At 44.6% G+C, this 23559-nt stretch overlaps 1 protein-coding gene across 2 annotated transcripts in view; it reads left to right on the forward strand.

Annotated features, from left to right (window-relative positions):
- The first annotated feature begins 1387 nt into the window (after positions 1-1387).
- LOC147626361 (putative phosphatase SPAC513.02) overlaps positions 1388-23559 on the forward strand; it is a 98769-nt gene continuing 76597 nt past the window's right edge. Inside the window, exons 1-3 of one of the 2 annotated variants that reach the window (XM_086816501.1) lie at positions 1388-1683; positions 1805-1842; positions 1945-2004. In XM_086816501.1, the coding sequence (XP_086672627.1) occupies positions 1674-1683; positions 1805-1842; positions 1945-2004 (108 nt within the window). In that variant the 5' untranslated portion in view covers positions 1388-1673. The remainder of the gene's footprint in view (positions 1684-1804; positions 1843-1944; positions 2005-23559) is intronic. The other variant, XM_086816502.1, reaches the window with a different exon arrangement.

The raw sequence follows: 23559 nt of genomic DNA on the forward strand, positions 1-23559 counted from the left end.
AGGTGAGTGTATGTGTATACATGTGTTTCTCTCTCTCTCTCTCTCTCTCTCCCCCCCCCACACACACACACTTGCACGCATATGTGTATGATCGTGTGTGCACATACACACGTGTGTGTGATTGTGTAATGTTGACTTCATGCATGCATGCGTTGTGCAAGTGTCTTGATTGTGCATATGTGCTAGTGTGTGCATGGTGTAAGTGTGTGTACGTGGTGTGTATGTTTGTGTTTGTCTATATCCATGTGCGAGTGTGTGCATGTACATGTGTGTGAGCATGTGAATATGTATGTGTGTACATCTTTGTGTTTATGTGTGTGCACGTGCACACATGCGTGTGTGTGTGAGTGTGTGCATGTACCATGTGCAAATATGTATATGTTTACGTCTATGTATACATGTGTGCATGTATGTACTTGTGTATGTGAGTGTATGTATGTGCTTGTGTGCATGTATATGCATGTATACGTATGTGCAAGTTTGTTTGTGTGTGTGTGTGCGCGTGTAAGTGTGCATATCTCTATGTGTGCACGTGTGTCTATGCGTGCGAGTGTGTACGTGTGTGCACGTACACACATAATACGTGTGTGCACGTATTATGTGCGTGTGTGTGTGTATAGATCTATTTATATATACATGTTTACATACCTATAGATACATACATACATACATACATAATATATATATGTGTGTGTATGTATATATTTATGTATGTATGTATAAGTATTTAGATTCTCTCTCTTACACATGCACATAATATAATATTAGAAGATATATATGTGTGTGTATGTGGAGGAGGGGGGATTGCTTTCTAATATATATATATATATATATATATAGAGAGAGAGAGAGAGAGAGAGAGAGAGAGAGAGAGAGAGCTATTTATATATACATGCTTACATACCTATAGATACATAGATACATACATAATTTGTGTGTGTATGTATGTATTTATCTATGTATATATAAGTATGTATATTCTCTCTCTTACACATGCACATAATATAATATTAGAAGATATATATATGTGTGTATGTGGAGGGGTGGACGATTTGCTTTCTAATGTATTATATATATATATATATATATAAGAAACTCATTCAATGAGCAAATGACTTGATGGTGACAATTAGTTGTGAGCCCCAATGCATTTAGGCGCGTGGGAAAGAAACTCCTAAAAACTGTCTTCTCTTTTCCTTTCTCCTTTAAAAAAATTCTCCCTCTCCTTTCTCCACGTAAAAGAGTACGCACCCTTACTTTATCTTGTATAGTACGGGACCCACGCGATGCTGTGGCATTGTTTAAAATGGCAATATAAAATCTTCTCCCAAGCGTGAATCTTTTCCCAAGCGTGAATCTTTTCCTCAAGAAATTTCAAAATTTTGGCTCCTCCTCCTACCACTTGGAACCTTCACTGAAGTGACTCGATAGCTTCCCTCTTTTTGGGTGACCCACCTACACTATCATCCAAGGTTGCATTGCCCGGGTGGTTAGAATAGAGTGTGGAAAGGACCAATAAATTGTGTGTGGGGCGTCCAAGCACCACAGCTTCATCTCATTTGCTCGCCGGCTGAAAACCAAAAAAAAAAAGCTTCATCTCATCAATCACGGACAATAGCAATACGAGGTTGTCACATAATTCAACGATAATCTCTCCGAGCGATCACAGCAGGATGCAGAAAAGTAACCGTCTCATTTTCTTGTATTAATGGGTTAATCATGGATTTTTCTGCAATGGGTTAATCTAATACTAGCCCAAGCAGATGGCTTAAAACAAATCATAATGGGTTACTTGTTAAAACAGGTGAAGATGCGGAAGAGCTTGGGGAGAGTTCAAAGAGGGTTTGATTCTAGGCCAGCTGCTGTGTGAGAGCTTTTGGGTTTATGCATAATTGCCTTCAATGCCCCTTTTAACTTATACAAAGTCTATTTGCCCACTAACAGAATCACTATGAGAAGGACCCTCAGCCCAGATTGTTTTCTGTTTTCAACAAGCATAAGAAGGTAAGTTTCTGTGTCTGTGTGATGCACTCATAGCTTTAGAGCTGTTCTAAACTTCTGTAGATCATATTATATCTAACTTATCACATAAAGCTCAATCTCCTGTTACATGTACTGCAAGGACGTCTTTGTCAACACATTCATTCTAATTTTCTTCACCTTTCTAGTGCATTTCATGTATGTGTTTTCTTCCATTTTAATATTGTAAGGCAAGAGAGCATTACTTTTCAGCCCAAGCTGTAATGCATACACTTGCTGCCTTTTTTTTCTATCTTTTGGGCTTGCGGGTACTTGCCACCTTTGCAAACTAGTACCTCAAATTAAGGCTTGAAGCCAACAACTTGTCGAAAAACCTAATATGGGATTGATCATGGTGTTGTGCAACATAGATTAAGCATAAACTATGGTAGGTTATAACACACCAAGAACTCCATGACTAGAGAGAGAGAGAGAGAGAGAGAGAGAGAGAGTACCACACTCAACAATCAATCTCTATTGCATATGTTGTGAACCATACAATGAAATGCTTCTAATATAGATAGCCATTGACTCAATCTCTTTTACACAATGTCATCATGCCATGGGCAACTCCTTTTCCACATTCTTTTATGTGGCTCTCACCATTCACACAATATCTTATGTGGCATTCTTATCTTTCCACAATATCTCGCACCTCTAGGGTGCATTCACACACTCAACGAAATAATCCAAACTTTAGTTTACATTGCACATTTCAACACCCCTCCTCAATGTAAATTTACGTATTCACAATCTCTTCAACCATTTTTGACCAGATCACCTTTCACCCTTAACAATTTTGGTATTGCCAATCTCAACACTTCTCCTCAATGCAAATTGGAGTGTTCAACAAGTGTGTGTGCATGTGTCTAGTGCTTGGGCGAAGCCACCTAAGTGCTTTTTGGATACCAATGTGTCCGGGAGAAAGAACCAACCCACAAAGTGTGATGCCCATACGTGCACAACTCAACACACACTACAAATATATCCATTTCGAGCACCCGTAGGACAGGAGAGCCTCATAATTTGGGTTAAAAAAAAACAATCTTTTTATGTATCAATTCCTTTGCTACACGCTACGCTCCTGCTGAACCTTCAATTGCACTTTTGCATGCTTAGATCTAGTTTCTTTCTTTGTTGCAAATTTGGGACCTACTCATTGTCTTCACCAAACTTGCCTGTGCACTTTCTACTATGCATCCAGACCTCCCATAACCAACAGATTAAAATTGCTCCTTTTGTTTCTAGCGCTAACTTGTCCATCATTTCTCTCTTTTATGGCCTTTTTCTTAGTTGCCTTTATCTATTGCTCATACATGAGCTACTCTTTGTTGTTCGCTGCACTACTTCTTCATTGTAGCTCCCATGGCGACCTTCGCTTCTTGTTCTTTTTTCTAGCATCTTGCACTACTGGCCATCCACTGCATGCGGCTGGTATTTGCAGATTGCATTGAATGTGTTGACTCTATGGACCCACCCGAGTCTTCTTCTTCTTCAAGCTTCTTTTGTCCAGTTGCTCATGCCATTGCCGTAGCTCCACACTTGCGAGCTTCCTTGGTCACCTTGTTAAATATCTTCTCTAAATGCTGATCTTCTTCACTTTAGGCCTTTAATTACTATTGAATATGAGCTTACTTCTCTGCTCTCAAGCACATCATGGCTCGTTTATTAACTTGTCATAGCTTGAGCTTCAACCTCTCTGTTGCTCCTAGTGTCTTCATGATGTATCCACCTTCTTTACCCATTTTCCTATCACGGGTTTGTCTTCTCTAGCTACATTATGAGCTTGCCATTGCTCCAACGCTAAGGTTTTGTGGCGTGCTATTCTTCAAGACGATACCTTATCTACTTTCTCTTTTGTTTTTATATCTGCTCCATATAGCTAGTGCTTCTCACGTCGAGCTTTGTGTTGTGGCTTTTCCCGTGCCAATGATCTTGCTCTCTAAGCCCTCAAGGGAGCTCCTTCATACGCAGTTGCATTGGTTGCCTATGGAATTTTGTTTGAGGTCCATAGACATTCATATGACTACTACTGTCGGGGGACTCACACACACACAGCAAGGCTTCTTGCAGATTAGGGTTAGCTGTAGGATGAAGAAGCTCACACAAAAGACACAGAGAGAGAGAGAGAGAGAGAGAGAGAGAGAGAGAGAGAGAGAGAGAGCGCTAGACACAAAATGTGTGGTGATCACAAATGCAACTCAACCCTTGCATGTGACTCACATCCATATAATATAGAAGTACAAAAGTTATATGGATAGAGTGTCTTTTCACACTTGATATCCAAGGGAAAAAATTGTAACCGCTTCCTACAGGAGGCCTACAAATCGGAAGATAAAATACACATTTTTAGATCACTTAACTAATATAAACAATGGACAATACTTGCAACATTAAAATTGGAAATGACAAAGAACACTTGACACCATCACTGGGGCCAGAAAGGGCTGGCCTCTTCCTCAAATTTCAATACAGTTTGTATTTCTTGGAGTATTTATATGTACAAGTGTCAAGGGTCCCAAGGCCAGATTTCTTCATAACATGGAGTGAATACAACTGAAAACAATAAGATTTCTGTTGATGAAGATTTGGTTGTCGGAGTAGACCAAATCACAGGCAGTCTTCACCTTCACCGGGTGAACACCCGCCCCTCACTGGTCTTTCGGGACCGTGCACCAACAAGCACGCCCGTACTAGCACTTGGCAGGGTGAGACACCGCGGAGGGAGTGATACCTGGTGCTCCCAAGTAAGTTTTGCTCCTAGTATCCCTCAAACCCCATTGATCTTTACTGGCTCCTCTGAGTCTGAGGGCGCGGTCAGGGTGCTCACAGGGAAAGATCACCATCCCGGTGGCGTTCCATGGTGAAGGCAATCGGTGTTGATGATTGCCTACACAAGACTTGGAAAAAAAACATTTAAATTTAATATTATCTAAATTTGAAAATACAGAAACAAGTATCTGATTTAGATTCAAATTGGGATTTAAGGTGAGAAGATTGTCTTCCCCTTTAATGTGGTCGTGGTTGGTGCAGACAGCCGTAGTTGGCAGGTACTGATGACGAGCACAAGGGCAGTAACAGTCGGGTACTAATGGTAGGTACAAGAGCTGCAGTCGGTAGGTACAAGGGCGAGTACAGAGCAGCAACCACAGGTACATGGCAGCCACCAGGTGGGTACTGATGCAGCCGGCAGGTGCTGTAAGCGAGTACAGGGCAGCAGCTAGCAGCAGGTACTGTAGGTGGGTACAGGGTAGGGCAGCAGCAGCCAGGCGGGCTGGAGGCGGGTATAGGGCAGCAGTAGCCAGGCGGGTTGTGAAAACCATTTCCCCTCTCCATATAGTAGTCGCCTCCTTTTTCCATCAACCACTCCCAAACCACCATCCACGTGTGAAGGGGATTTTGTTCCCATGCAATCCTTAGTCTAAAATGTTATTAGGCCTTTATCAATGATTAATCCTTGGGCACCCACATTGAAAGGGGTCCAGCCATTATTTAAATATATGTGAACCCTCAACCTTATAAATATTAAGGTTTACACTACTTCATAGATTTCACATTTGAGAAAGGCCAAAAAGGCAATACTTACCACCTGTTCACATGCCACACCAACTCGTCAGCAAACATCACACCCACGGTACACTTGGGGTGTCCCCGTCCAGTGGGGACTGGCACGTCATAGCAAGCAAACACACGAAAACAATTCATGCGAAAACAAGTTTATGCATGCAAACGTGAATGCATGTGCACATGTAATGGACGAAATCTCCCTTTCATGAAACTTGTACAAGAATTTCTTGTTGGGCACAAAACTAGCGCGACAGAAATGTGAAGTCCTGGTTTTCCTATGGAGTGATAGTTCCATAGGCAAAACACAAATCTTGGCACGGGCCTTCCTATGGAGTGACAATCCCATGAACAAAGCTCGGTACAAATATCAGTCCTACCATGGAGTGACAGTCCCATGGATAAGACGCAATCTTGGTCATACACGGGTGGCAGCAAAGAGGTTCCCGTCCATATGGCACAATACTGGTCACACACGGGTGGCGCAAAACTAGTTCCCGTCCATGTGACACAAGATGATTGACCCTTTCACATGTGAACATGGTACAAATCTGGCCGTTCTATAGAGTGACAGTCCCATAGAAGTGGCTCCAGAAATGGAGATGGACCAAATGGTGACATCCCCCTCCCGGCTTCTAAACAGTTGACCTCAACTGAAAAGCCTCAAGATATGCATGCAAAAGTTGCGGGTAATCAGTAAAATAATCCTCGTGTACCCACTTTGCATCGATGGGCAAGTAGTTCTTAAATTTCACAAGGTATCTCTTGGAAAGCTTCCCATCTGGTAGCTTTCTCTCCTTGTGAAACACAATTTGCTTTGGCTGGAGGATCTCCTCAAGCTCATTGTTGCCATTAGCCTTATAAGTTAAGGCTTAAGCCTTTTTACACCCACGTGGCCTCACCCAACACCTGAGCAGCCGACAGCCAGCACCCAACGGCAACCCGACTAGCGAAAGGCAACCCGGCAACCTGACTTGCGCAAAGAAACCCGGCAGCGACCAGCGCTAAGGGAAAAAAAAAAAAAAGAGAACCCAACAGCCAACCCGACCAGCGCATTAAAAAAAAAAAAACCATAAACTTACCTTACGGGTTCCTACGAAACGGCGCCACCCTTGCGGCCGTTTTCAGCCACGCGATCGCCGTCGCTTGCCTTGGTCTCTTGCGCGCCAGCTTGTTGCCGCCTCCCTTCCTCGAAAGCAGCCTTCTTCATTGCTAGGCTCCTGCGGTCTATGTTGGTGTTTGGACCAGCCACGTGTAGTTGGTGTTTTCTGTGGCTTGACGGCTACTACCTTGGTGCTTCTGCTCCAGCAATACTATTTATTATGGCAATCTCCTTCAGGTGTGATTTTTCCATTTTGTTGAGTATACACATTTCACATAATGTGGAGTATTAACATATCAACAACCCGCCATTTCATTCTTTTGCGGGCTCTCCACTCCTCCGGGGCCAATACCCCTTTTTACGGGATCAAAAGAAGCACCTCTCTGATCACGTGGACACACACTACCCTCTTCTTCGACGGCTTATGGCAAAGGAAACCTATATGACTTCAGTTATTTACAGGATACACCCTCTAAGTCCATAGTGCCCTCTCCTACCCGTGTTTCTCCACCAGTCTCAGCCCCTATTCCAGCGAGTGTGCCCCCCTTTTTCCAGCCCACTCATTACCGCATTCAGATAGTCACACCGACTTCTCACCTCCGAGAATTCGACGTGTGGGTGATCCGTGTTCGTACTTCTGCACAGGATCTGGATCATTATTGTTTTATACTCAGGCGTCATCCTTATCTGGGCGCTATCCTCCCCGAGTGTAGCATCATTTTTCATGAATATTGCACTTATTCTGAGGACATTCATCCATCTTCATTCACGGTGCATCCCTCTACACCGGAGTATACACCCTTGACACCAGTAGCTGCCCCTACCCTTGTACCTTCTTCTCCAGTAGTAGACTCTCGTGCGAGCCCAGTCCCAGAGGATCGCCCTTACTATACTGGATGGTCTATAGCCGCTTTACCAGTACGTAGCCTCTCCTCTCGGGATTTCCAGATGCCGCACCCTCCAGCCGATGGTTCTTACTAGAGCCCAGCGGCGTCATCAACAGCAAAAACCCCCAGAGGCTCATCACCCTGAAGCCTCTACGTCAACATCTCCTCTCATGGCAGAACCGGTTGACATACCAGCCCCTCCGGAATGGCAGTTAGCTTTGCAGCAACTTCAATAGCAGTTCCAACAGCAACTCCAGGAGTCTATGGCATCCTTGGCCTCTCAGATCCAGCAGCTCCACACGGATCGCCACTCCTACACAAGTTCCGTACCAGCAGCAGATGTTTCAGCACAACAGTACCAGCAGACGAAGACGTCATTCCTTCCGAGGTAGAAGGCGACGACCTTAAAACTCTTTATCGTCTTTTACAAGCCAGTAAAACAAAGAAATTGGAAATTAAACCCCCTGACTCTTATGGTGGTCAGCGCAATAAGCGCATCTTAGACCAATGGCTCTACAAACTGCAGTTATACTTTGAAACCATGACCCTTTTTGACTCCAAAAAGGTGATTTTTGCGGTATCCCTCCTCAAAGACACTGCTTTATTATGGTGGCAACGACGACAGCACACTGGAAAAACGGTTACAACGTGGGAAAAATTCGAGCGGGTCCCCTGTAAGCAGTTCATACCTGCCAATGCGGATTTCCAAGCTCGTACTCGCTTACGCCATTTGGACCAAACTGGTTCCTTGGCCTCTTATATCTCCCAGTTCACCAACTTGATACTGGAGATTGATTCTTTGTCTCCAGCGGACGAACTTCATGTCTTCGTTGAAGGGCTTAACCCCACATTGCGTGCCGATGTTCAGAAATATAACCCTGTCGATCTTGCCGATGCCATACGATATGCCGAGCGCGTTGCAGACATTAATTCTCGAAATTCGGCCTCTTTCGATCGAGCTAATGACTTTCAGAAAGCCAATGGATCTCGTATGAGCCGAGATAGTCGCAGAGAGTCATCTGGCTCTTCTACTTCCCGGCCTAATCCCCAATGGAATAATTCTCAACACCCTCGCCGATCAGAAGGATCGTCCTCTTTTCGGTTCCGACGTTCTCACTCCTTCCAACCACGCAGTTCGGATCGTGGACGGGACCAAAGACGTGACCAATCTCGCAATCCTCGTCCTTCTACTGTTCCTTCTGGACGGGATCAACAAAAGACAGGATTATGCACAATTTGTAATGGACCTCATCGCTGGTTTGAGTGCCCCAAAAGACCAACCCATCGACAGAATTCTAATGCTGAACCCCCCACTTCTGAGGAGAAACCCCTAGTTGCTTGTGCGCTTTTGCCGCACAGGTCGTAGCTGGGGACTTACCGAGCACCGTATGCGAGCCACGAATGGCTGCAAGTATACAACCAGGGAAGTAAGCTCAAACAGAATGCAAGGGTGTGTCACTCACCGCTCTAACCGTCTTCGTGAAGGATTCCCGCGTCGCAGCAGTGAAGGAGGAGCCGCCGTCGCCGCTCTACCGCCTCTCCGCCGCCGTGCCGCTACACAGTGCTCGATCGCTCTCTCACTTTCTCTCTCTCTCTCTCTCTCTCACACACGCAGGAGAAGGAAACCAAGGAGATAAGGCAAGAGCACTCTTGTATTCACAACACTTCACACTTGGGCGCCCATACATGGCCGGCCGACCCTAACCCTTATCCTTCTGATATTCAGGGTGCGCCTCTCATCGGCGATCACCCAATCCCTTCATCCTTAACATATGGTGCCGACAAGCCCGGCCCATGACTCAGAATATTTAAATTAATGACGTAAAACATAGTACGTCTCAATGTCCGTCATAGGTTAACATGTCCCCCTTCCTGATGTAGATTCCGTCCTCGGAAGCTATGGTATGGTAAGCTCGAGAGGGTTGTTGTGGTAGACCGTCTGCAAAACAGGGAAGTAGAGTGAAGGTATGCTGGAATTCAAAAGATATAAAGTGTATAAATTCAAGCATGTTAGACCACAATGGATGTTGCTATGAGAACTTAGTTTAAGGGTCACATGAGTGAGCTAGTGTAGCAAATTAACAGGAGTTTAAAATTATTGAAAGTAAATCAAGAGTTAGTAAGGTGTCAAAGGTTAATCAGGGTTTATAACTGGCCTAAGTCAAGGAAAATAACCAAGCTTAATAAATAAATAGATGACCACACTGTGTCTACTCTAAGAACAAGTTAATACCACGAGCCTAGGGACACAAGAAATATCAGAGTTACAGGAGCCTTTTGCCTTTAAAAAAAAAAATAAATGCACGTGACAATTTTTACACACAATGGCGACCTTCCTAAGGCAAAACTAACATCGATCCTGTTACCATGTTTAACACAAGGCATTATCCAGGAATCTATTAGTTCACCTTAGGCAAGGCTACCCCCTACCAACCAAGGCATTGGTCTGGAGTAGAATACTCCTCGCCTACCAAGTATCAATAAGGCGATAGGCCAACATTAAAGCACATCATAGACTTGTATTGCCATTTATTGTAGGCTTTTTTTTCAAAATTTATTTCTTTTGATCTTCGCTTCTGAACTATAATTTGTCTTGCATCCTTTCGACAAAGGGGTAAAAGCTATGTCCTAGAGGTCAACATACACTTGGCCAGGTGTCAAACATTAAGATGGTTTGATCCTAGACCTAAGACAATCGTATTCCAAGGTTAACTAAAGACGTCATGCTGCCTGGAATATTTCCAATAAAATTAAGCTCGTTAATGATTTACACTAGCGTGCAAGCAACTTCAAAAACTAAGTAGTACATTGACAATTTTCATGTGGTCATGCATTATAGTTTATGCAATTAATTGAACAGTAAAAACGAAAGAGAGTGGGTATGGAAGAATTACACCTGTATTTTGGAGATCTCCTTGATTCGATGAGAGAAATGCCCGCAATTTGATTAGATTTTATGTATGAGCGTTGCGGCTATTTCAGGACTTGAAAGCGAACCCACCTCAAACTTTTCAACCTGTACAATCAACTAACAAGCACGATACCTTGAGAGGCACATCAGTGTGAAAAATTAAAGACTCGTTTAAGGAATCCAAACTAGAAAAAACTTGAAAACACTAACCTACCTACCAGTCACCACACTACTACTGAGGATACGGTAAGAGGATGTTGTAGAGTCCTGGCTCTAGCCCTAAGGCTAAGCCTCTATCCGCATCATCCAAATAAATAAAGTCAACCTCAGTAGTGCCATGAGTTTCATCCGTCCATTCATTATTGTCAGATATTTCCTTTTCATTTTCCCATCCATATAAACTCATCAAGAATGTAACCATGCGAGGATAGTCATCTTGTGGAAAAGGAAAGCATTGGGCTATCGGGGATATTTCCTCTACGGAGTAGGGGTCAGTCATGGTCAATAGGCGAATTAGCCATTCTAATTCCTCAACATTTTCCTCTCTGGCTAGTACATCTATATGATCCCATTCAGTTTCAATTACAGGATAGCACATGTGAAATATCTGAGAAAGGTACAGATGATACCTCTCACCAAAGGTGGGAGAAGTGTGCGATGCTCTTGCATTTGCCATATCTGCAAACACAGATATAGCATCAATAGGTTAATCACAGGTCAATCTAGTTCCTGATTGTTTACGGATATTTCTCCTCTTTTTGTGCTCTTGCTCTTTTTACTATTTTTTTTGTTTTTCTCTTTTCTTTTCTATGTATGAAGCTATATATATACATCCCCTTGAATTTGGCAATTACATGGTCAGGGGAGAAGGTTAGGGAGGAAGCAATAGAATGTCGAGTGTGAGTACATGCTCCCCCTTTCCTTGGGTAGATCATATTTTCTGCAATGATGTTGCAGCCTCTTGGAACCAATTTGTCCAGCGGGTCATAGGTTGTGATGTGGGCAGATAGCTTTTTATGACCCTTGTGGCCACATCCAATTGCAGAGATGGTAGTGTACGCTCCCATTGACGAATGGAGGAAATGGTTTCCGACGATACTATTACAAGGGGAGACGTAGACTCATCGGTTTTTTGTTGGGTGTTGACAAGAGTAGGTGTAGAGCATGTAGAAACTTCTATATGAGTGTGTGCCTGGCATGAGGAGCTAGAAGCTTCATGTGGCTCCCCCCTTCCTGAGCTAGGTGGTAATGATCGATATCGTTTGGGAATCCAAACTAACTCTGAAAGAAGTAGTGCGGAGCACTCTGTTACTTTTCCCTTACCACGGTCTTGAATTGTCATTGGGGTGGCAACAATTGGTTTGCAAGGTTTTACAGGTGATGTAGAGGGATTCAGCTTATGTTTAGGGACCCAAATCTGGTCATTTCCCTCGTAGTACCCTTGGGTTACTAATAATTTTTTAGGGATCCATCGCGATGTTACATTGCTCTTTCTCGGGTGGGTAGCTGCTTTCCTTTTACGAGGCTCCTTGGTGGCTGAACGAGATTGAGCAGGGGAAGTAGCTGTTAACGAAGCATTTGTATGTATTTTTTGGCATAGTAAGCGGAGCTTTAGAGACCACCTTGCATGTTCCACTCTTGGCATTGAAGCGTTGGGGTGGCAAACAATCAAAGATGGTTTTGCCACTGGACTTTGTGATTTTTCATTATCTAGCATTTGAGTGGATGACTTAGGTGCGGGATTTTGAGCGGTCAGACCTAGTCTTGGTTCTTGCGTTGTGACTCGTCTAGTTGCCTAATCGATATTGCACTTGGTGGCCATCATCCATTTGCGCCCTAAGTTTACAGTCCCTTCCATGGTACCCGCAGGCATAACCAAAAAGCTTTGAATTACGGTCCCCTTGTCATAGGCAACCGGAGTGTGCAGAATTCCTGAGACAGGGGTTTTCTTCTTGTTGATACCTTGAACTTGGATAGCACTCTTGGATAAAGGGGGTTTTCCAAGTTGACACCACACGCCATATGATAGCAAATTGTGTTGAGCTCCTGTATCCAATAATGCATTATACAGCACCTCCCTGTAAGGACTCTGTAACTCAATTAGGTATCTTAGAGGCGGGTCAGATTCCAGTGCATCCTCCTCTGCTTCCTCGAAAAATACTTGCGTAATTCTCAAGTTGGCTTCTCGTTGTCGCCTAGCACGCGGTTGACGTTCTTTGGCTTCGACTCTTGCTTGTATCTTTTTAAGCTCAGCTTGTTCTTTAGCTGCCTTCTTTTGATGGATTGCATGTAACTCCTCTTGGCTTAGGGGGTCATAGTATCTTTTGAATTTACTCCCATTAAGGAATCCAATGGTTTCAACTCCGTCGAGAGTCTCCACTCTGATGGTACCTTGCGGGGTAATTTCACATACTCTATACGGTCCCTTACCAGCATATTTGAGCTTCTTCTTTTCGTTTCGCACTCCATACATCAGGATTTTATCCCCAACCTTGATGTCTTTGTCCTTTAGGTGGCGATCAAACCATTTTTTCCTTCTATCCTTCTCCACAAGGGCATTGTACACAGCCAATTGTCTTTCTTCGTTTAGCCGTTCAAGAATATACAGACGCTCTACTAAGGGATTACCATCCCAACCCTCTTGAGTAGCAACACGAAGACTAGGAATGACAAATTCCCACGGCATAACTGCTTCTTGGCTATATACCATTTTGAATGGTGTGCAATTAATAGCCACTTTGTACGCAGTACGATAGGCCCATAAAGCTGTTGTAAGCTTTAGATCCCAATCCGTGCGATGAGCTTCAACTGTCTTTGTCAAAACAGAGATTAAGGTCTTGTTGGTACTCTCGGCTTGGCCATTCGCTTGCGGATAGTAAGGAGTAGATTTATGATGGGATATCATGAAATTTGTTGTGAGCTCCTTAATCACTTCATTTATAAAATGTGTACCATTGTCGCTCACAAGTTCAAAAGGACAACCGAAGCGTGTGATTATATTTTCAAAGAGGAACTTGGCTGTTGTCCTTGCATCTGCCTTACGTGTCGCCTTCGCTTCAGCCCATTTGGTCATATAGTCAGTGGCCACAATAATATAGCGAGATTGTGTGTTTCGGGCCGCTGGGCTAATTGGACCTACAAAGTCTAAACCCCACTTTTCAAATGGTTGGTTTACTTTGATTGGATGTAGGGGCATCTTATCTTTCCTCTGGGGTTTTTTGTATCGTTGGCATTCATCGCAACCCTTCACAAAGAGTGATGCATCTTGGAACATAGTGGGCCACCAATACCCTGATTGTAAGATCTTTCGCGCAGTTAAGTCTCTTGAGAAGTGACCACCGGCTACACCCATACGTGCCTCTTGCAAAATGTATAGATACTCATCCTCTCGGGCACAACGCCTAAGAACGTCATCCTTTCCTCTTTTATAAAGAGTCCCGGCTATCAGGCAATAGGGTTCGCATTCTTTGATCAGCTTTCGAGCTAGATCTTTATGAAGCTCCTTGGGTGGAAAGCCATTAACCAAAAAGTTAACAATCTTCTCACTCCATTCAGGCATTGTCTCCACCATGAACAGGGAAGTGTCAGGTAAGTCATCATCAATCCCTGTAGGAGCCTCACCATTAGGTATGCGAGACAAATGATCAGCCATAACATGTTTTTTGCCAGGTCTCACAACAACAGTGAAATCAAACTCAAGAAGAATCAATAGCCATCGTGTGATTCTTCCTGTGGAGCATGGTTTGTTTACCAGATACAACAATGCTTGATGATCCACATAGAAAACAAACTTGGTGGCAAGGAGGTAATAACGAAATTTCCTTACTGTATATATCATTGCCAACCCTTCTCGCTCCGTAGTGGTGTAGTTTATCTCAGCATCGTTCAACTGGCAATTGGCAAAGCTAATGGGGTAGTCTAATTTGTGTTCTCTGGGTTGAGTTAACACACACCCAATAGCAAAGTTTGATGCATCAATATGCACATGGAAGATTAAATCCCAGTTAGGCATTCGCAAGATTGGAGCACTCGCTAAGGCCTTCTTTAATAGCTCATAGGCACGGTCACATTCTTCGGTCCAAATAAACTCGATGAGAAGCTTATACAATGGTCGAGCTATCTCAGCGAAGAATAGAATAAATCTTCGATAATAACCAACGTGGCCCATAAAGTGTTGGACTCCCTTATAGTTGGTGGGTGGGGGTAATTCCAGAATGACCTTAATTTTACTCTCGTCAGTGGAAATCCCATTTTTGGACACTATATGCCCTAAGATAACTCCGTGTTTGACCCAGAATTGGCATTTGAAAGGATTCAAGAAGATGCGATATAATCTACACCTTTCAAATATTTTTCGTAAACACATCAAGTGCTCGTCCCAAGAGGAATGAACACAAAGATCATCTAAGAAGGCTTCACAGAAGTCCCTTAGATATTCCTTAAAGGCCGTGTTTATCAATCGTTGGAATGTTGCAGGTGCATTGGTCAAGCCAAAAGCCATGACGCGAAAGGCAAACACTCCAAACTCCATGATAAATGCTGTTTTAGCTTGGTCCTCGACTGCAATTGTGATCTGATTGTAACCCGAGTACCCATCTAAAAAGCTATATGCCTCCTTGCCTGCCACTCTTTCAAGCACATGTTCAGAATATGGCAAGGGGTAATGATCCCTTCTAGTGGCTGCATTAACCTTTTTGAGATCAACGCACACTCTGAGTTTCCTATTCTTCTTTGGTACGATGACTATCGGAGAAACCCATTCTGAGTGCTCAATAGGGTATATGAATCCACATTCTACAAGCTTTTCAATTTCCTCTTGTACAATCTTTGCGTACTTAGGATTCATTGGGTAGGGACGTTGCTGGATTGGTTTAGCAGTGCTAATCATTGGAATCGTGTGTTGCACCACCGAGGGTGGAACACCCTTCATATCATGATATGTCCAAGCAAATATGTCCTTGAATTCCTTAAGAAGCTTCGTAAGTGCAGCTTCCTCTGACTGGGTGAGGTCTTGAGCAATAAAAACTGGTTTAGACTCCTCACCCGGATCTGCTAAGTCCATCTCCTTAACTACCGCAGGGCCATCGTAGACACCGCTACTCCCATTGGTAGGTGTTCGTTGGGCTTTTGTGTAGACCACTTTACGTTCCCCTGTGGTGAATGATTTGAAATGCTCGAGTGCGGGGTGTAAGTCTACTGGTTCTTGTTGTGCCAGGCTTTTTTCTTTCAATTCCGCCTCCTTTTGTTGCTGAGCTAACTCTTGGTTTTGCCGCCTTCTTGCAGTACGACTTAGTTTCGGCTTCTCTTCGATTTCTAATTGGGTGACGTCATGAGGTTGCGGAATACACCACATGACACTTTGGAGGTATTGTCCCCAATTATCCGCTAACTTCCGATTAGTGTCAATAGCTCCTACATAACTAAGCCATTCTGCGGTGGATCTCTCCTTGTTTATTGCAGTGCGTACATTAGCTCGATAGCGTTGGCGCTTATGTCTCGTTTTCTTCTTACCAAGTTTTTGATTTTTGTTTCTGTTAGATTCGAACTCACTTGGTCGATCTTCACTAGTGTCTCCCTCACTTTCGGATGAACTGTAGGAGGTTACCGTCCTAGGCCTTGAGCACATTGCTTCCACATTTGGGTGAATATTTGATTCATTCCCCCCATCAGGCTCACGGTCAGTTTGTTCTTGAGATTCATACTCAGAGTTGCATTGGTAAGAGTCTTCGCCACTTTCAGTGTCAGTGGAGGTTGCCGCTTTCTCGCCATCAGGAGTCAAGTGCATAACACCTATCATGTTTATTGGCACTAACGGTGGCATATCTTGCCCCTCAGGTGTTACCCAACTTGTGCCTCTATTTCCCCACGTGTCTATGGTTGCCGCTAGGTGTACCCAATCCACGTTATCCGACTCAGTCATACCCGGTAGGACATCCATATAAGGAGAATCTTTCCCATCATCAGTCTCTTTTTTACATGTATAGCAATACCTTAATGGGGCGGAGTGAATAGTGGTATCCGATCGATTATCAATGATAACCTTGCTTCCTAAGGGATGTGCACGACCATTCTCAAGATCAACTCGAATGACAGAGTCTTGGAATTGTAGGTAGACATGGTTTTTCGACCAATCATGCACCATTTGTGCTTCCCTCATGAAAGGACGTCCTAAGATCATTTGATATGACATAGGATGCTTGGAGAAATCCATTACAATGAAGGTATGTTTTACCTTGTATCCCAAGACCTTGATCTTAAGGTCCCTTAACATTCCAATAGGTTTAGCTATGGTTCCGTTTGCCATCTTAACCACTATGTTTGTGACTTCGAGGTGAGGTCTCCCCATAGATTCCCAACAGTTTTTAGTCACAATGCTCACGCCAGCACCACCATCAAGGATTCCCTTTAGAGTTAATCCCTTGGTAGTAATGGGGAGGGTTGCATTAGATTCGTCACCTTCAAAGTACTGTCCCAACTTGTTCACAGGTATTTCAACGACCGAGTCTTCATCTAGGTTGGGTTGTAGATCCCAATGTTCCCCTTCATCTTGAAGCGTGTCGGGTCTATCCATATTTGCAAATTGTGGTAGCCCCGCCTTTAGTTCTCCATTGAGAAATGCTCGAAGAGCTAAGAATAGCTCAAGATCTCCGTATAATTTGGATATGATCGTGGTTCTGATTTCAGAGGACATGAAATCCATTAGCTTAGACACATTCAATGGTACTTTTCGAGACATCGCCCCTTGACTAGGGACTGGTGAAGATGGAATCACTTCCTCTTCGATGGGGTCAGGCATTCCCTCAATAAACATTCTTTCAAGCAAAAAGGGTGTTTGCCCACTTCCTGATGTCCTATCCTCACTTTCTTTCCGAATGATACTAGGTATAGCTAACGGTTTATGGTTCTTGTGAGGCTGAACTTGCGTAGGAAACACTGTGTCTGGAATTTTGATTTTTCTCGGGTTTGGCTCCAGTTCTCTTTGTGTTTCTTCCACCAAACCCCTTAAGTGTTGCACTTGTTCAATCTCCTCAACTGGGTTTGGATAAGTTCCAATCTTTTTCTTGAGGGTTTTTGGCCCACGTGGCTTGTCTTGGGGAGTCTCAGTCAGTTTGGGTGGTCGAGAGGGCATTAACTGACTTGGTTGTGGGGCTGAGGAAGTTTCCTTCTGTTTCCCCTTATTTATGTACTCGCTTGATTCTCCTTCGTTGAGCTCCCGAGTGGGTTCCTCCCTTAAGGTAGTGGCTTTGGTCCCCATGGTTTCTATTGAATCGGAATCATCTTCAAGATCATTCATATACACGGGGTCGTCTCCTGTCCTTATGTTGGTCTTTGAACTGGGCTTGGAGCTCGTGGCATTAAGCGATCTCTTCCGCTGTGTTTTCTTTTTCTTTGCCTCAGCGATTGATGCAGTATCTCTCTCTTCAAGAATGTAGTTTTGATTTTGAAGCATTGACCGTGTAACTACATTCGCGGGTACAACGGGTGTGGTTCCTCGTGCTTGGTTGGTGACCTCAACCAAATTCAATGGCGTAATCTTGGGTGCATTAGGATTATGTGGACATTGAGCAATCAAATGATCTATGCCACAACGATTACATGTAAGTACCGGCATTCCCGATGTGCTCCCTTGATTTGGTTGCATCTGAGTAGCGATCTTCTGTAGCCTATTAGGGCACTCCGCTACACGATGCGGTCCACCACACTCGTAGCATTGAAGAGGTGGTCTCCTCGCCAAGGTATTAAGGTTTTGCCCTCTTGTGGCGAGAGCAGTGATATACAGGCTTGACTTGCCCGAAATGATCCTCCATGTAGTACTGGGGAATCATTTCAAACGTATCAATCCCATATGAAACAGTGGGGTCTATCTCCTCTTCATAATCCCCACACGCACTATGTGACTCACAACCCATCTGGTTTACAGGGGTAATCCTTGGATGTGGAGGTTGTGGTCCTAGCACTGGCGGTGGTAATGGCACAGACTGGACTACATTCGGATTCCTTGGAACTATGTGCTGTGACGGTTGCTCGGCAGGTTGTGCAGGCATTAGCGCGGGTACTTGAGGTGTGTTTGACCAGGCTAGTGGTGCCTGATTTGCCAACATTCGCTTAAGTACTAGGCAATCTTTAGATTGATGGCCATACTTACCACATGCATTGCAATTCCCATTGAATTTGACTCTGAATGTGGGACATTCACTCGTGCTATGTGGTCCTAAGCACACCGAACACCATTGTTGCTCTCTCCTTGGGTACATATGGCTATTCTGAGGAGCTCGATTTCCCCTAAAGTATTCTTGGAGAGCCTTAGTAAGGTCGGTCACACACATTTCAGATATCTTGGGCTCCTTGGCAATAGGTTTTACCGTCATTGGCTCGTGCCCAGAAACTTGCGAACTAACGGATTTTGTCTCCGAAGACACCTTTTTACCTGCAATCATCAAGTTGTCTTCTAACTGGATTGCATTGGCAGTGACTGCTTCCCACGTTGTAAGACCTCTAATGACTAGGCCATTGTATATGTCCTCGTGGCGCAATCCTCGGATGAATCTATCGAGCAGTTGGTTATTATTGAAGCGCTCATCGGGAGTGCAGCGAGAATTTAGATGCTTCAATCGACTTATAAAGTCTCTCACTGACTCCCCTTCCTCGCATTCAGCTTTTTGGAGTTGAGATGCTACTCCCCAAAGCACACCCTCACGTATGTATTCTTTCAAGAACAATCTCTTGAGAGTGGGGTAGTGAGTGCGCTCTTCAACCCTTAAGGTCCGATACCAATCTCTGGCCTTCCCACTCAAGGTTAAGCCTAAGGCTTTACACTTATGCAGCTCATTGTGCTCTTCCAAGGAATCACACACGTGTTCAAAGACTTCAATGTGCTTCCTCACATCTTCGTTACCACTGAAGTTTTGAGTGAGCTTAGCCACTTGTACTGCCTTGCTTCTAGGTTCTCTCTCAGGCATGCCCCGCATGTTTTCCGCAATAGATCGTCCGATCGTCTGAGCAAATGCTGCGAGATCACCTAGGAGGGCAGGCAAAGCTGGTGGAGGCACTTCTGGGATAGCCTGGCTGATAGGAGTTGGCGTTGGTCTGAGTATGTTGGCAAATGACATAGGATATGATATGTGACTAGGCCTAGCTCCTCTTGGATAAGGGTTGTGATAAGGCGGTCGTGGAGTATACGCCATTGGCATACTAAGAGGCGTAGGAGCTACATGAGCATGAGTAGCGATAGGTACATATGGTTGATAGGCACTGGCACGCACTGTTGTATGTACTGTTCCACTAGGTAGCGGCGTCGTACTAACTACAACGGTAACAGGTGCACTTTCCGTTATGCTCATCATTGGGGTAGGCATTGTGGATTCCTTAATGGAAAGTTGAGCCAAGGTTGGAAAGCTAAAGTTACTGCTCGTGGGCTCAACCTGCATTGAGACTCCAGGCGAAACAACATATGAAGGGTCTATGGGACTCACCGAGGGAGTCTCCAATTGTGATAGGGTTGGTTGTTTGGCCTTGCCTGTATCCAAAAATCTCATAGGGCCAGTGGAACCTAAGTTCACTCCCCTATTTTGCCTCTCAATTTGGATAATTCTGTGAATAACCTCACATATCATTTGTTGTTGCTCCTCTAGATTAGTGGCGCTAGATGTAGATCGTAGGACTTCTAACCAACCTACATGGTATGTGTAGCCCGTGTATAGGTTAGTTAGAGTCTCTGTGTGTAGATCATATTCCCAATTTTCATTGAGAAATATCCCATCCAGACTTGGTGTGCCAAACGGTTCTCTTGAAGTGGACGCAATGTCACTTCTTATGGATTGGCTTCTAGGGACCTCTACTTCAGGAAGAGCATCGGAATGTGGTAGCTCAGTAGGGCCCTCATTAAACGAAGTGGGTAGAATATCCACATGGACACTCTTTGGGAGGGTAGGGTCTACATAAGATGTGAATGGCGAATCTACTACCCCTCCTTCTTCATTTACTTCGCTTGTCGCATGTTCAGAGCGTGTAGCCCTACTAAAGGTCTCTATTAGACGACTAAACATGCTAGATCCGGGTTGTGGGGCCCCAACTGGCATGTTTTGGCTTGTCTCCTCAGGGTTCTTGGTAGGGTGCCCTTCCATGGCTTCTGAGTCAGAGGACGAGTCACTATCCACTATTCGTGGATCTTGGGTTGCACTCGGGTTCCAGCCGAAGGCCAAGATGCCAACGTGGAGGGATGGTGTGAGCCTGCGTAAACTGAAACGCTTTCTAGTGGCTCAGGCTCTAGTACCCGACCAGAGCGTAGATGCATGTGACGTGGGTACCCTACGGGCGTTGGTAACTACCCTTGAAGTCCACACAAGTGGTTTCTTAGGTGTTTCACACCCCGTTTTTACTTGTTTTTAGATTGTTTTTAACCCGTTTTTGACCCCCTTACTTATGGTCGAACTTGGACTAGGGCGTGTGATAGCTCGAAACGAGCGTATCGTTCAAAGGATCCTAGCGTGCTTTACAGCACCGTGTTTGCCTATCCGGAGCTCGTGTGGTCCTCAAAACAGTCCGTTTGTCTATGGGGAAAGGGGCGAAAGCCTATTTGCTTGTGGAGGAAAGGGTGAGGGCTTTATCCCACATGCTCACTTTACTCCTTGGGGAGTGGGCTACATATAGGACACAACTTCCCATAAGCTCTCACTTGAAAGAAAGCTATGGAGGCTCACTCTCCTATATATATATATATATCAAAAGACCGAGACCGAGACCGAGACCGAGACCGAGGCCGGGGTCGGGGTCGGGGTCGGGGTCGGGGTCAATTGGGGGTTTTTTCTTTTCAAAATTTTTTTCCAATTGAAAAATCTTTCCTCTTCACATGTTTGGTTTTTTTCTTTCCTCTTCACACGTTTGGTTTTTTTCTAGGGTTTCTTTCTGGGGTTCAGCCTTGGCCGCGGCGCAGTTCGCACACAGCACAGGTCTGGGGATTCAGAAATCCTCCCTCGCATGCAGAAAACCAGATAACAGAATGCACGCCTACGCGCGGAGCGGACAAATAACAAAAGAAACAGAAATACAGAAAACAAATTGCAGAAACAGATTGCAAAACACGAAAACACCTCAACAACAAACACAGAGTCGCTTTCCTACAGTGTAAATTAAACTTCACGCAGCAGCCCGAGTTGCAAACTGGAGCTTGGTGCAGGGCAACTCCCCGGCAGCGGCGCCAAAAATGTGCGCTTTTGCCGCACAGGTCGTAGCTGGGGACTTACCGAGCACCGTATGCGAGCCACGAATGGCTGCAAGCATACAACTAGGGAAGTAAGCTCAAACAGAATGCAAGGGTGTGTCACTCACCGCTCTAACCGCCTCCGTGAAGGATTCCCGCGTCGCAGCAGTGAAGGAGGAGCCGCCGTCGCCGCTCTACCGCCTCTCCGCCGCCGTGCCGCTACACAGTGCTCGATCGCTCTCTCACTCTCTCTCTCTCTCTCTCTCTCTCTCACACACGCAGGAGAAGGAAACCAAGGAGATAAGGCAAGAGCACTCTTGTATTCACAACACATGAGAATGAGGATTTTAGGGTTACATTTGACTCTTATAGGTGACTTGGCCGTTCACACTTGGGCGCCCATACATGGCCGGCCGACCCTAACCCTTATCCTTCTGATATTCAAGGTGCGCCTCTCATCGGCGATCACCCAATCCCTTCATCCTTAACATATGGTGCCGACAAGCCCGGCCCATGACTCAAAATATTTAAATTAATGACGTAAAACATAGTACGTCTCAATGTCCGTCATAGGTTAACATTGCTGACAAAGGAAAGCGTGCAGTTAATCACCATGCTATTGCACATGCTTCAATAATTACCGCTATTGCTACAGCACAAACTGCCTCTTCACCGTTGCCTCAGCGGTCTACTCAGGCTTTGGTTCTTCAAGGTTCTATTTCCAGTCACCCTATTCAGGTGCTCATTGACAGTGGGTGTTCTCATAATTTTGTGGGAACCACCTTGACTCAGAGATTGAAGATTCGGACTTCTCCAAGTACTGTTGTTTATGAAGTAGAGCTTGCCGATGGTTCCACATTCTCGTGTAACACCATTGCCAAACACCTCTCCTTTCGAATTGTGACTTACTCTCTTAATCTCTCCTTAATTACTCCTTAATCTCTTATTAACTGAAAGGACACTTGTGAAGGGTCACACCCTTACACATGGGTCACTATCAAAGGACATGTTTATTCATTAAAAGACACACCCCTAACTCCAAAGGACATAACCGTTGACTCAAGAGCCACACCCCTTCCCAGGGATGCGTCTCTTCACTTGTACCCTTTCGGCCTCTATTTAAGAAAGGCCCCTGTCTCAATGCAAACAGCTCAATCTTTCTTGCAGCATTTGTCTTATGTTTATTGATTAAGTCTTAATCATGTTAATAAAGCTATAAAAGCTTTACATGCATAGGCTCTTTTCCATGGGATGGCTGTCCCATCAAAGCACTGTCACAAACTCTCTCAAGAGGCTTGTGCCTTCCATGCAATGCATCGGAATCGCGAGAGGCACTTGATTGACCTCTCAAATTTGGAACTTCAAAAGGGTTGCCTTGGCTGTCCATTGAGTCAAGTGTTTGTGTTTGCTTCCGATCTCAAAACACCGTGTCTCCTCTTGAGAAAGAGAGACGACTGGGCTTTGATACCAATGTAACCGCTCCCTATAGGAGGCCTACAAATCGGAAGATAAAATACACATTCTTAGATCACTTAACTAATACAAACAATGGACAATACTTGTAACATTAAAACTGGAAATGAGAAAGAACACTTGACACTATCACTGGGGCCGGAAAGGCCCCCTCCCTCCCCCCCCCTCAATACGGTTTGTATTTCTTGGAGTATTTATATGTACAAGTGTCAAGGGCCCCAAGGGGAAGATAAAATACACATTCTTAGATCACTTAACTAATACAAACAATGGACAATACTTGTAACATTAAAACTGGAAATGAGAAAGAACACTTGACACTATCACTGGGGCCGGAAAGCCTCCCTCCCCCCCCCCCCCCTCAATACGGTTTGTATTTCTTGGAGTATTTATATGTACAAGT

This window comes from Cibotium barometz, chromosome 22 (assembly GCF_041138505.1).
Source record: "Cibotium barometz isolate CiBa-2024 chromosome 22, ASM4113850v1, whole genome shotgun sequence".
Classification (NCBI taxonomy): Eukaryota; Viridiplantae; Streptophyta; class Polypodiopsida; order Cyatheales; family Cibotiaceae; genus Cibotium; species Cibotium barometz.